At 30.3% G+C, this 15226-nt stretch overlaps 1 protein-coding gene across 5 annotated transcripts; it reads left to right on the top strand.

Annotated features, from left to right (window-relative positions):
* Positions 1-7838: 7838 nt before the first annotated feature.
* Positions 7839-15024, top strand: LOC100811851 (OVARIAN TUMOR DOMAIN-containing deubiquitinating enzyme 12). 5 transcript variants are annotated; one of them, XM_041008108.1, is made up of 12 exons: positions 7839-8173; positions 8689-8825; positions 10375-10781; positions 10882-11039; positions 11564-11637; positions 11901-11955; positions 12099-12173; positions 12296-12369; positions 12442-12520; positions 13467-13551; positions 13955-14011; positions 14691-15024. In XM_041008108.1, the coding sequence occupies exons 3-12, from the start codon at positions 10457-10459 to the stop codon at positions 14750-14752; spliced, it is 1044 nt and encodes a 347-aa protein (XP_040864042.1). In that variant the 5' UTR covers positions 7839-8173; positions 8689-8825; positions 10375-10456; the 3' UTR covers positions 14753-15024. The 5 variants fall into 5 exon arrangements, with proteins under 5 accessions (XP_040864042.1, XP_003542556.1, XP_040864041.1 ...); XM_003542508.5 differs by lacking the exon at positions 8689-8825 and having other exon boundaries at positions 12472-12520; XM_041008107.1 differs by lacking the exon at positions 8689-8825.
* Positions 15025-15226: the final 202 nt, after the last annotated feature.

Here is a 15226-nt window from a genome sequence, read left to right as displayed (position 1 = left end):
CAATTATTTAATTTCACCCAATAAAATCTTTTAACCACTCAATTTTCTTTCTTTTGAGGCCTCTTCTTATGACTATTTAAATTTTTATTTAAAGATGTGTCCATATTTAATAATTGACTATAGTTATTTTCTCATCATATATAGACACACCACACACATATTTTCTTTTGTAAAATGGACTGATGATATCATGTGCCCAAAAAAATCTCATTTACGAGGTGCATTGAAAGTTGAAACTCCACTCATCCAACTTGTGTGTGTGAGTATACCTATCTTGTTTATGTTATGCGTACACCTCCTTTGATAGTGCAAACATACAGTATAATTCGTCATTCTTGGCGTATCTTTGTGCATGTATTGTTTTCAAGATAGGTTACTAAACATCAACTCTGACGTTAAGAGCATACGCATTAGTTTAATTTTATTGGATGAAAGGCGGCATTTTCCTGTGAATGATTTGAGGGTGAAAATATGATGTAATTTTATAATGAGGGTGGAGAAGAAGTGACGTAGAGACAAGGAAGATACTAATTGATTGATAGTGACTGGATAGGGATATGCACAAACAATTTAAAAGAAAAAAATGTAGTTATACATAAATTTTATAAAAAAAATATAAGAAGAAATAGTAATGGAAAATAAAATAATTGATATAAATAAAATAAAAATTAATATCATAAAAAGTGTTTTTTTTTTTGCACAGCTTATAAAAAGTGTTATATAAATTAATAGTATAAATAATATAAGTTCACGACCGTACGTGGTAATCAAATTCAAAATCTTTGAGATCCAGAAATCTTCAGAATTTATGAAGGAAAACCTAGTTGGTGAGGACTGGAGGATTTCCACCAATAGTAGGTCATATGATTTTCGAGATATAATATGATACACTGTTCAAAATTATGTTTCAGATGAGGCCACATGTCTTTTTCCTTAACAAGTACTACTACAGTAGTAGTTTATGAAGTTTTCGAAAGAAAAAAATTGAATAGATAATCTCAAAATTAATTCAAGAAAAACTTTAATTCAAATCACATATATTTTCTATTTTTCTTACTAAATAAAAAGAAAGAGACCAACTCCGAAATAAAATATAAGTAACAATAACATTTGTCTTTATAAATAATTCAACATGCATGAAACCCTAAGCTAGTGCTATATCTATCGTCTTACATTTAAAAAACACAAAAATTAATCACATCATAAATGACTTTTATCCTCTAATTGCAACCGGCGTGACTCATGCGTCATGGCCATAATTAACTATCAACTATATCAGGCTACTTGAGGTTAAGATAAATTCAAATTGATAATATTGGTTAATCTTCATACATGATCAAGACTGGAATTTAAAAACAAAAAAACAAAAACTTATTTGTTGATTGATGACAGTATTTGATAGTGGGTATTTACTACTCGCCAAATGCCAATGCAGACCTCGCCATAAATACAAAGAATCTCGCCCATTAAAAAAAATGAAAACACTATTTACATGATGATTATTTTTTCCTATATATTTTATATGATTATGAGCATGCGATTATAAAAGTTTTTTTTTTTCCTTTGGACCTTTCGTAATGGAAAATAACCTTAGAATCTGAATAATTTAAATTGAGTCTGACAAATCTATTTAAATAATCAAAAGCTTCCTAAAAAATTTATAAAACAATTTCTTTATCTATATTTCAATTAATATTCTAAAGACTAGTTTAAATTATTAGTGATTTTTAAGGACTAAATTAGGAAATTGATATATATTCACTATTAGATATTAAAAATAGAAAGAAAAATAATTAAAGTGTTCAGTGTCCGCAGAGACATTTTTTAAAAAAAAGTATATTGAGTAATCTTTTCAGGACGAATTGATTGTTTATATTCTAAATAATATTTGCATACAATAAATCATTGTTTGAATATTTTTATAAAAAAATTTAGTTGTGATAACTTTTTATTATGATAGTATTTAAAGGATTAATTATATAACAATATTTGTAAAGATACAAGGGTTAAAAATAAATATAATTAAAAAAAGTTTTTTATGTGTGGCAAAAAAAACAAGTTATTATGATACGTATCGAGTGTAACTTACATACCAAGTTACGTAGCATGTTATTATGATAAGAAAATCGGAGACACCCATGTGCTGGTTTTCTTAAGTCTTTAAAGTTAATACCCTAACCGACTAAGCTTGCTGTGTGCACCGTACCTTTTCACGGAAAGTTATCCTTTTATGAAATAAATAAATATTAATTCTAAAAATTAATATAAAACTAACGTATAAATCTTTGAATTGTTAATAATTACACATTGTTAAATAAATATAATGATATATTAATTATTTAAATAAAAAATTTAAACGAAATATTAAATATACGCAAATCAATAAACCAAAACCAAGCGTCGGTCTATTTTTATACAAAGAAATATGGAAGGAAAAAATGCAACCTTTATCCAAATTTAAATATGTGAATATGTTCATTGTGAAAAAATTAATTTACTCATGTGAAATAAATAAAAATATTCATAAAATAATTCAATTTCATATAAGTTGTAAAGCTGAATAAAAAAATAAATTTACTAACAAAAACGAAACTAGAATTTGAGAAAACCCAAATTTCGTTATTGAATTTCAGATATTATTATAAAAACTAATGCAAATTTTGTACATGTGAAATTTTATTTGATTTTACCATATCACTCATATTAGTTCATGTAGATACTTATGAAAATAATACTTTAATCTAATTTTTATAGTCTTAATATTTAAATTATAATATTCTAATCTTATTTAAATTTATCAGTTCTGAATTAATTTAAAAATATTTTTTCTCATTTCTTTTTTATCATGTAACTTTTGTGGTTCAAATTAAATAATAATAATAAATAGGATCATTTATATTTTTAATAAAGTCACAACATAAAAAAAATACTAGTTAGATTGTAACTAAAAAAATGCTAAGTATGTTTTAAGTAAATTCTTTTCAAATAATTTAATCTAAAATATGATATATTTCAAGTTCACAATTAACTTTTTCTATAATGATATGAGTTTAAGTTAGTTAACCTCGCAATTTTACCTAAACTGATTTTGCTCAACTTTGGAAAATAATGCAATTTAGAGTTTATTTTTTTCCAAAATAAATCTGCGCGTTTCTATATTAATTTATTTTTAGCACTAAGCATGTGGATTAACTTGTGTGAGATTGTTCTAGTTTAATAAGAATCTCGGATTCAAGTCCTCATGTATATGCAATTGTGTTAACAAAGGAGTTTTATAAATAGTTAGGGTGAAAATAGTTTGGACTGTTAGTCATGGTCCAACCCATTAAGGTCCGACTCAGCCTGATTCATTTAGAAAAAAGTTCAGGCTCAAGCTTCTTTAAAAACTTGTTTGGTTAAAAAAGCAAAATTATGAACCTTAAGAAAAAGCCTATTAGACTTGACAAGCTAGCCTGTTTAACAACAATGTTTTTTTATTCAAATATTAATTAATGAATGGGAGGGGTGCTATTAGTTGTTTTGTGATTAATGTTTTTTTTTTTACCCTTGCCATCAAATATTGTATGTGTCAAATTTGGTTTTGATAACATTATTCTAATTTCCTTATAGAATAATTAAAAACTAAAAGCGTGTGATTAGAATGAAACTAAAGACTGAACAACATGGTAACAAGAGTTAAATTTGATTTAGCAGAGGTGATATGTACTAAAGACATGGTGATTGTTTTATTAAATTGTTTAGTCAAAAGCAAAAACAAAACATGCTATTTGATCCGATTGCATGATTTAAGACTTTAACATTAAATAAGCCTTCAAAGAGACTCACAGCTAGACCGACTTATATAAAGGTCGGGTTAAGCCTAAAAAGTAAGTCCATCACAAATAACATGTGTTAGCCTTATGCTATAAAATTATAAACAAGTCAAGTTAAACTTATGTAAGGTTCATCTCGGTCCAATCCATTTTCACCCCTAAATATGGTGATTCTATTTTATTCAAGCAAAATTGTCTCTAGTAAATGTTCAATGTGATGCATGCAAAAAATAAATACATTAATTTATTTTTGTCTTAATTTCACTTTAAGTCTCTTAGATTTTATAATTATGTGTTTTGGTCTTTAGATTCAAATTATGCAAATTAAGTCTTCCATATTTGCAATTTTTTTATTTTGATTCCTTTTGCTTTTATAATTGTTTGATTTAAAATTTGTAATGAGTAACACTAAATACCAGATCAGTAGAAAGGAAATAAATAGAAATAATGTGAATTGATATAAAAGTTTTAAATTAAAATAGAATATAAAAATATATGTCTCATATCATATTACTATTCATGTCTCTTGATTTCTACTTTCTTTCTACACAAACAAACACACTCTAAATGATGATGTGTATGACTGCTTATTGCTAGACATATATGTGAATGTGACTTAATTATATTTTTTATCCCTATGATATCATAATCACAAAGGAACCAAAAATGCAATTAAGTCACTAGCATATTTACTAAACATGTTAGTTACTCCGATTCACAAAAAAAAATGTCAATTATTCCCTTCGGTATTATAAGCAACAAAAAATCCTTGTTTTTTTTTCCTTGAATATATTGTAAACAATAGTTAACTAAGGCTTTTGCACCATAATGGAGTAATTTAAAAAAAAATACCATAATGGGTATATTTTTTAAAAATTATGAAAATGGATAAATTGTGTTTTGAAGTACAATTTCACTATGAAGAAATCGTCCTCCAAAGCATAATTTTGTTTTTTAAAAAATTGTTACACCGAAATCATATATGCACATACGATTTCAACATTTTTTAATTATTTTAGAAATCGTGTATTTGAACATGATTTTGTTTTTTTAATAGAAATTGTGTTGAGTAGGTAACACTTGTCTTAAATTTTTTAATAATTTTTGGCTGACTAATATAAAATACTTGGAATTTTTCATAAAAAAAGAAAAGTAACTACATATTACATATATTAAAAAAAATTATTTGTGGGATGATGTCCTACATGTAGGCCTTTGCATGTGACACCGTGGTCTTCCTTTTTGCTATTGTTGTTGAGTTGGTTCCACTTGTCCTTGTCTTGGTCTACGACCATGTTGAGTTGGCTAGGCTCCGCTTGTAGTATCATCACCGTCATTATTGGCCCTAAGATTGTCACCATCATTATTATTATCTTCATCTACATTGCATTTATCATCACCATTGTTCCCCGTCTAAGGAGGTAATGTGGGACGATAAAAATCCATTAATGATGTTGGATTGTATGCAGATGGTGGTGTTGTGAAATAGGTGACAAACATATTTGAATGTCCATGAAAAATATCAAAAGTATAAGGAACTTGATGAAACACAAATTGAGATGTACATGTTGAAAACCCCATTGGCTAAAATGCTTGTTAACTTAAAGTGGGCCTATTCTCGGAGAAGTCGACTTGTTGATAAATAGATTGTCCAACAAATTGATTTTGGAGCATTTAACCTGAGAAGGTCAGTTGCTAATAAGAAGATTGCTCAACATCATATTGATGGTGGGGCATATATCTGGAAGAGGCAACCAGTTGATAACTGGGTTCTGCTTGTGGCTCATCATGTTGCAAAAAATTATGAATAATTAGATATAATATTTTAGTAAAATATAAAGTTATATTATATCAAATTGTATACTTACTTCCTCACTAGGCGGTAACTCGTGAGGTGATATGTATCGTATAGTTCTCAATATATATCATTGCATGTATTGTGAATTTTCACACAAATATATTTGTCCTTGATACTACTAACCTTGAACTATACGATTGTGACGATCATTCCACATAGCAATCCATTCTTGCTGGTATTGGAGCCAATATCTACCGATTTTTCCTCTCATGTCTTCTTTGTGGAGTTAATCTTGATTTAATGGGTCAGGTAAAATATGTTGATGAAAGCCAAATTGTCTCATGACCCGGTCTACTTGATGCAATTCCACATTGGCGAAACATATGAAAGGTACAAAAGCACAAGTTACGGGAGAAACCTCAACATTTATTAAATGGCTTAGTGAGACTTTTGATAAAGAGTTCCTAAAAACTGCAATTAAAATTATAATAGCATATCATAATGGTTTTAAAAAAATATTACAATAAAGGTCTTATTAATCAAATAACCTCCTTTGGATGTAATCGGTCAAACATGTAACGTATAATATGCATTGCATAGGTAGTAGTGGTTGTTTTTTACGTGGGACGAGACCACCTATCATGTAAAACAATTTGTTTGTTATACATGTGAGAAGAAAAAAATGAAAATAATTAATAGAATCATATAGTTGATGACATACCTATGCGCAAGAGGAAACCCTAACCCTGTGTGAGCCTCATCATCTGTGTATTCTTCTACGCGTGGAGAAGTATATGTGATCTGGTCCCACGTCCATGATTGAAAAAATACAAGTTGCAAAATATTTACAAGACTTATGAACTTTAGTTCCACTTCCTTGAAAATAAGGATTATTGGTCTCGATATATAGGTCCAAAATTTGTTCCTAATCCTAAAATACGACGATTTCAATCAAGCAGGTCAACTACTAGTCACATACATAATAAAATGAATGAATTAGTTTCAAATAGACCAAAGAAATGTTTAGTGTGTTAAAATGAAGATTATCATCGTGATAATTATCCATATAAACAATGAACTATGTTCAATATTTTTGTAATCTTTAATCTTTCAAGCATAATTAATTACTATATATTATTTAACTTATAAATTTCATTCATATACCATTTTATTTTTAATATATCTTTTTATTTTAAAAAAAATCATAAATTTTAACGTAAAAATAAAACCAATATAAAAAAAACATAACTGAAATCGTGCAACACAATACGATTTCAATTTTTAAAAAATAAGAAAAATATATAAAAATATGCCCTACCATATGATTTCATTAGAAAAAAGAAAAATAAAACTGAAATCATATTTTAACATTCGATTTCAATTCTTAGAAAAAAATAAATATTTTAAACAAATAAAAAGTAAAATCGTGTTTTGATATTGGATTTCTTTTGAAATCGTATATCAAAATACGATTTATCCATTTTCATAAATTTTTATAAAAAATACCCATTATGATAATTTTTTTTTAAAATCTGCCCATATCCGTAATTAATTTAGTAACTAATTTTATCTCTTTTAATGAAATAATCTTTAAAATACTCTTCATTTAATGAGGCTAATTTTTTTTATATACTTGATAAATTCAAATGAAGAATAATTTAAGAAAAAAACTTATTTTTATTTTAGCATTAATACAATTAAATGAAATTACTTAATTTTTGAATAATTGTAAAATATTTTTTTCATGATAAAGATTAGAGGAAGTATCATGTCACCAACTAATAATATATTAATAAAATTTATTAAGTATTTAACGAAAAATCGATGAAAATATCAAAATACTATAGTACAATTGCGATACGCAAAAGATCTAATTTTTGTAATTATTAATTTTTTTATAAATCATTAATTTCTGTAATAACTACCATCTTAAGAAACATCTCTCAACAATAAATTCTAATTAATTTCCCATGGATAGAAATTAAATTGTTTGACTAACTGTACATGCAAATTAAATTCCTTAATATTATTCAACTAAAAAAATTAAATTCATTAAGAGAGAGAGGGGAGGGAGAGAGAAATTAATGACAATCCTGGTCCAATTAAAGACGTTGGTTCTGATACCTTCTTCACTCAGCAACCAATCTGAACCGTCCGTTAAACTCTCTCTAGTCCCCACCATATTCCCAAACCTTAATCAACGGCTATTGATACCAAAAATGTAATCTTTTTGGTTAAATCATGACGAATTGCCAAATGGGTAGGCAATTTATGATTTAGATTTTGACGAAATTTTCGGGATTAAAGAACTGGCGTTAAAAAATGCCGCCCAGTGCTTCAAAATGCGAAAACAATGAAGCAGCATTTTTCAGAAGGTGTTCGACCTTTAACGCCGTGGCAAACTGTATATAAACTGCACCTTTTTTCGTCCATTTTCTTACCATAAATATTCAATTCAATGCTTCATCCTCATCTATTGCCTATTGCATTCGTACCTCCCTTTGTTTTCGCTATTGCTGTGTCTCTCGAGGATTGTCTCAATTGAGTTGGTGCTGAATCCGAGGTGGGGTGTCTTTTATTTATTTATTTAACTTTGATGTTTTGTTTTGTTAATTGGCTGTGCTGTTCAATTTCTGGTTCTTTTTTAGTGTTGGATCATTTGGTAGTTTGTTGTATTCCAAGTTGGAAACTTTTTCTTTCGAGCGTTTCTGGGTTTGTTTTGGATTGGTGTTAAGTAATGATCTCCAGAGGTGTGATGTGTTAAGAAGTCTCATATATCTGTTAGGCAACGCCAATTGATTTTATGTTGAAATCTAATGCGATGGAGTTTTTTTCTTTTTTGTATTCTTTTAGGATGCTTTGGATTTCAATTATGGTTCGTCTCTTGTTTGTTTTTCAACAACAGTTGAACTTGCATATGCAACTCCACTTACTGTTGTCTGACACTAAAGTAGTGGGGAATAGAGTCATGGACATAGTTTTGTGCATGTCCTTTTTTACAGCCCATAGTTAGTTAATGAGGATCCAGGTAATAATAGGTTCAGAATGGTCGTGATTTGCTTTTTGATGTTGAGGCAGGACTAAGAAGACGACCATAGAGGGTAAAACTAACAGTTATTTGATCTCAATAACAAAAAAGGAACTAGATGCTTGATGGCTCTTGCTTCTGTTACTCCCTCCTTTGATTTGACTCCTCTGAAGTGAGAATAGGTCAAGTAAGTAATCTTAGTCATTAATGAGAAAATCGAAGGATAATATATTAATATTCCAACACATCTATGAATTGTTATGTATGTGCACGTAATATCAACCATTGATTTTCTTGTCAACAACTGAGATAATTTACTTTATCCTTAGAGGAGCTGGATCCCCTCCCTCACTTTAGAGGAGCTGGATCCCCCACTCCCTCTTACTTTCAAGAAGGAGACTTGTGCAATGAAAAGATTGCTGCTTTATTTTTTGGCAAGAATATGAAGATTCGTCACATCCTTTTGGTGTGGCTTGTAAGACTAATCTCTAAAGTGAATTGCTCACTTTAGAGGAGCTGGATCCCCTACTCCCTCTTACTTTCAAGAGGGAGACTTGTGCAATGAAAAGATTACTGCTTTATTTTTTGGCAAGAACATGAAGATTCCTCACATCCTTTTGGTGTGACTTGTGAGACTAATCTCTACTTAGGTGTTGACTTTAACCTCACCCGTTGGTGTTCCTAGAGGGTTTTGAGCCCTTGCACCGCAGGTCAAATTTACTGCCTCTTGACCTGGAAATCATTGGCCTAGATGTGGAAACAGCCTCTCTGCTCACTCAATGGGACGAAGGCTCTCTACATTTGGTATTCTCAATTCCTCCCCAAATCATGGTAGAGCCATGTGTGCTAAATTACTCTTTTTTTCTTATCAGGGCCATGGAGGAGGGTGATTTTATTTTGTTCTCTGGAAAGGAGAGCAAAGTAGACATTTCCTTTCATAACATTGGATAGTGTTGAAATCAGTCTCATTTACTTTTGATATTCAAATAATTAACTACATATTAGCCTATCAATGAGGGTGTATTAATGTATTATTACTTAGGTTAGCTTAAGTTCCCATAGCTCCTGTATCTGAATCTGAAAGGTAGTCTTTGGCCAGTCATGCTAGAGCACGTAGTCATGTTTGTGGCTGCATTTAGAGAAATTCAACTAGTCAAACTTTAATGCGCAGGAACATAATATACTTAAATGGTTTTGGTGAAATTTTGTTTTTGATAAAATCTAATAACACTGATTTAACCATGTAATCAACCCTACTTAGTGGGAGAGGTTTTGATTGTTGTTGCTATTGTGAAAAGACTGGAAAGCAAAAAATCTTCTAGTATCAAATATCAACTATTGGGCATGATAATGTATACGGTAAAATTTACTTGTCAAATTTGTTGTGAACAATTCTGATAAAGTTATATAAATTATACTAGAGTGGCAAGTAGCAATTTTTTGTTTTATTAACTGTTATACTTAAACCTGTCTATTTTTTAGTATCTAGTTCTCAGATTTGCATGACACCTCTATTTTAGATCTTCAATGATTCAGTTTAATTAGACACACACTGCCTGGTCTGATGTATTCAATGCTATGACACCTCTATTTTAGATCTTCAATGATTCAGTTTAATTAGACACACACTGCCTGGTCTGATGTATTCAATGCTATGATTTGTTCTTGATTTAGCATATCATTATCTTAACCACTGGTAAATGTCCAATCTATTAATGTACAGCTTATTTTGGCAGGTTTATTTTAGCTGGTGTGGAATCATTTCAACATTATCTGGAAGAAGACTTTCAGATTTTTAGTCAAATTTAATACTTAAAGATGGGGTTATACGAGCATCCAGATGTTGTGCAGTGGGGTATTAATCTTTTTGACAGTGACCCTGCCTATAGTCCTGGATACTACAGTGACATAATTCAACATGATACTGGTGATGTCTATAATGGACACTACTACCATAGCCATTATGATACTGAAAGTAACCAAATACAAAATGATGAGATCATTGCACGGGCTCTTCAAGAAGAATTTTCCCGGCTAGATATTGCTGAGTGTTCAGGATATTCACAGACAGATGAAGAACAGTTCCATGCTTCTGAGCCTACATGTGATTGGAATAACACATCGATGATGAACTACTGTTCAGGTATCATTTAAGGCTCAAAGTTTCTGTGTGCTTGCTTTTAGTTTATAATTATCTTTTTTGCATGAATTTGGCTAGTTCAATCAGATTTTTTTGTATTCAGGTCATGATTATGCTTACAATGGAGTTGGTGACATAGAACCTTCTAGTTCATCATGTTGTAGTCCCTGTGAAGTAGAGGAAAGCTCATTGGAGCTTACAGACAATTATCCACTTGATGGTGAAATAGGGAGGAGACTGAGCCAGATGGTTCCAATTCCTGTATGTTTAGCCTCTTTTGCTTCTGTCTCTTTATTTTTTGGACCCGCCCTTCAATATATATACCCCTTTAATGGTCATTTAAGTATGAAATAGCTTATTTATTATGTTCCAATATGATATTTTTTGTCAACTTATGGTTATAAGCTTCTCTCTGACCTATGTTTTCTACTCATTACATTAATTGGTATTTACAGTAAGTCATGATTGCTTTTTAAATTTTAATTGTGAACTACTGAAGATTTAATCCTGCAGTCCACAAGTTTTCATACACAATGATGAAAGAAGCAGCTTCTGGTTTGAATCTTCTACTCTGATACATGGTGGTCAGTTTTGGGGGAGGGGGTGGAAGGAAAAATGAGTTTTAGAAGTGCTAGATGTTATTTTTGTTTTTGTTATGATGAATTTTATCTCTTTGTTTTCATCCTACTGCCCAGGCCATGTAGTATGGTTTTAGAAAGTTCTTTTCTTTTCATCAGTTGTATGATTTACCATGCCTAAAAATTGGTTTTTACCCTCTTTTGTAGCATGTTCCAAAAATTAATGGAGAAATTCCCTCAATAGATGAAGCCACTTCAGATCATCAAAGGCTTCTGGATAGGTAAGTCATAAGCATTATTCCTCCTTGGTGAAAAACTAACAAAATGTTGTCACGATGCATGTTTTATTGGCCAGTAATTTAATGATTGCAATTACAGTGAAACTATTGCAACAAATGGGCTTCATTGAGTGTTTTCTTTTTTTTTGTTCATTAATAATTTTTAGTGTTTATGCTGATTGAAAGAATAATTTATTTCATGTATATTTTCTTTTATTGGACTTACACTCAACATGACAAATTAAGCCGCCTATGTTTTCAAACAGATTGCAGTTATATGACTTTGTGGAGCATATGGTACAAGGTGATGGTAATTGTCAGGTTTGTTGCTTTTAATTTGCATTTCCCTCCAATTCTTTTGTTTATCAATATGTGCATAGTAGCATTCATCAGTTTTATGTAGTTAGTTTCCATATTTAATATAAGTATCAATTCCTAATTCTTTTATTTTTATTCCTCTCCAGTTCCGTGCATTGTCTGATCAATTGTATAACACACCTGATCACCACAAGTATGTGAGACGACAAGTTGTGAACAAGGTTTGTAGTCTAGTGTAGTGGATTATGCTTTATTATGCTTGTCTAAATTTTAATGTCTGCAATGCTTTTTTTCTTTTTGCATTATTCTTGGATTCTGATTGTTGAATGGAGTTTTTAACCAGCTGAAGTCTCATCCAGAGATTTATGAGGGATATGTTCCCATGGAATATGCCGAATATTTGGAGAAGATGTCTAAGTAATAATCTGCACTCTTATTTCTTTCTTTCTATCTATCAATATGTGAAACTTCTTTTGAGCTAATTAATAGTTTTTTTTTTTTCATTGTAAATGAAACTAGGAGTGGTGAATGGGGGGATCATGTCACCCTTCAAGCAGCTGCAGATTCGGTATAAGTCTTGCAATTTACTATTTTTCTTATGTTGAACTTTGTTTGGATATTTTTCATTGTTCTTCCATTTGCTGTGAGACATTTTTTTATTTCGCCAATCTTCTAGAGAAATAATGAATCGGTAAGGTGTCCATTGATTTTGACAATATGTGGCTTGCAAATTTCAAATTTGGTGGTTTGCTTTTTGCTTATCAATTATTTTTTTACAGTGTTAACTTCTAATTTTTCTAGAAAATATCCTATATATTAATTTGGCTGTTAACAACCAAACTATTGTGCCTACAAAATGGACCATTTATTGCCTTATTGATGTTGGAATATTTTCAATTGTGACAGTTAGCCAGTTAGGTAATGTTTAGCATAACATATTTTAAGCTTCTCTTCTCCTTAAAAGGAGAACTTAGACCAAACAGAATTTTAAAATGTTTGGAAAAAAAATTAATTAAGATAAGTTTTTTAAAAAAAAGCTTTAGAAAATTGAGTTTTATTTAGGAGCTTTTGGCTTCTCCTTTTCCTTCTTTATTCGGAATCCCAAGGTCCTAAAACACATTACCCAACATTTTATTATTATCACAGGCATTATTAAACTGTTAATAAATAGTCTTTAATGCAGGGTTGTAATCCTTTAAAAGAAACTGTTGATTTAAATTCATTGAATCGATGTATAAAAAATTTCAGGCATAGTTTACCTGATTTAATTCTGTCAACCCTCTTTCCCTATTTAATTGTGCCTAAGATGATGCCATTTTTAGTTTATAGCAATAATAAAACTTCGTACCCCATTGCCCGGAGGCTCCTCGCTATGCGAAGGTATGGGGGAGGGATGTTGTACGCAGCCTTACCCTTGCATATGCAAAGAGGATAATATCTGAAAACAATAATGAAATGATATGCCTTTTTATTTATGACTGATACCTTTGAAATTGTTTTCCTTTTTTCTCCAGTATGGCGTGAGAATATTTGTGATGACTTCTTTCAAGGATACGTGTTGCATAGAAATACTTCCTCATTTTGAGAAGCCAAAAGGAGGTAAGATCTTCTTCATTCTGTTGATCTGTTCTAAATTTTTCTTTCCCATTTTTGTTTCATTTTCTCTTCAAACTTTTGTTTTCTTAGTTAACTATGTTCACATCACATTGTTTCTTGAAATCTTTTTCAACCTTGACCATAATTTGACATTCAATATCTAATGAACAATACTGAAACTTCAATATCTGTTATCTGGAAACCTAATTATGAAAATTGGTTGGATAAAAGTTTGATTTGTGTGCCGGGATCAATATTTTGTGTTATACTAAATCTATGAATTTGTGAACCATTGATGGCTTTGGCATTTTATTGGGTATTGATTGCTTTATGACCATTTTTTCATTGTTCATCATTCATCAATCACATATAATCAGCTTGCATTGATTTTGTGTTTTTATGACAGTGATTTTCCTTAGTTTTTGGGCAGAGGTGCATTACAACTCCATCTATCCTCAAGGAGGTAATTTTATGAATTTTTTATATTTAGCTTGAATCAGTTTGAAACAAGCTCACCAATAGTTTGAAGGATTTGGTTGAAATTTAATATATTTGACAAATCCTGTGTTTAACTCTCTTAGACAATTGGATTTGTTAGCACTTAGATATTTATTTAGGTGAAAATATAATTTCAGGCCCTTATTTGTATTTCTTGTTTCAGTTTGGTCCTCAAAGTTTAAAAATTTCATTTTGGTCCTTGTGTTAGTTTTTTGCACTAACTGTTAATTTTGGCTCACGTGGCATAAGTTTAAATAGTTTCATTTTGGTCCTCTAAGTTTAAAAAGTTTCATTTTGGTCCTTTAAAGTTTGTTTGACTGAATTGGTCCTTCTGTTAGTTTTTTTGCACTAACTATTAATTTTGGCTCACGTGGTATCTCTCACAATTTGTTAGTGTCTCTGAGTTCACCAAATTTGTGTGATCAATTAACGAAAGTCACAGTTTGTTAGTGTCATTGAGTTCACCAAATTTGTGTGATTATTTAACGAAAGGACTAACTTGATCTAGGAGGGACACTTTAAGGGACCAAACTGAAACCAAAAATTCAGATGAGGGACCAAAATTTTATTTTAGCCTTAGTATTTTCCAAATATATGGTATGGGGTTGGTCTATCATGTATGCATTAATAACCTATTGATCCAGATATACCTTCAAGTGAGTCGAGAAAGAAGAAAAGGTGGTGGAACTTTGGGACTAAGCATTAATAGTGTGGCTGCCATAGAACCTGAACATGTACCCAAAAATTTGGTGCCTCTGCATTTTGGACTGTGTATCAAAATTCATCCAAGAGTCAGCCAACAGCCAATAAGGATGCTTTCAACTTAGCAGGGATATCAAACCTTTGAGGTGCTATAGAATAGCCCTTAATTTTTATATTCCCATTTCTTTGCCGGTTATTTTTGTATGAATAATCTGATTTTCCTTTTTATTAATTATAATGTGGCGAGGCAGCTACATCCCAATGACATTTTATGCATAAAGGGTTAAAGTATAGCAATTTATCTAGTTTGTTTTCATCTTGATTCACCAGGTTATATTATTGGACTATAATTACTATCTAGTAAAGTTTGCTAGGTTGAAATGACGAGTACTTATGCTCGGACTGATTTTGAACATGACGACAATTCTTTCACAATTTAAAAGTTTAAATATGTTTTTAATGCTTATAATTTCTCATA

Source organism: Glycine max, chromosome 13, assembly GCF_000004515.6.
Source record: "Glycine max cultivar Williams 82 chromosome 13, Glycine_max_v4.0, whole genome shotgun sequence".
Taxonomy (NCBI): Eukaryota; Viridiplantae; Streptophyta; class Magnoliopsida; order Fabales; family Fabaceae; genus Glycine; species Glycine max.
This window is presented reverse-complemented; position numbering and strand designations above follow the sequence as displayed.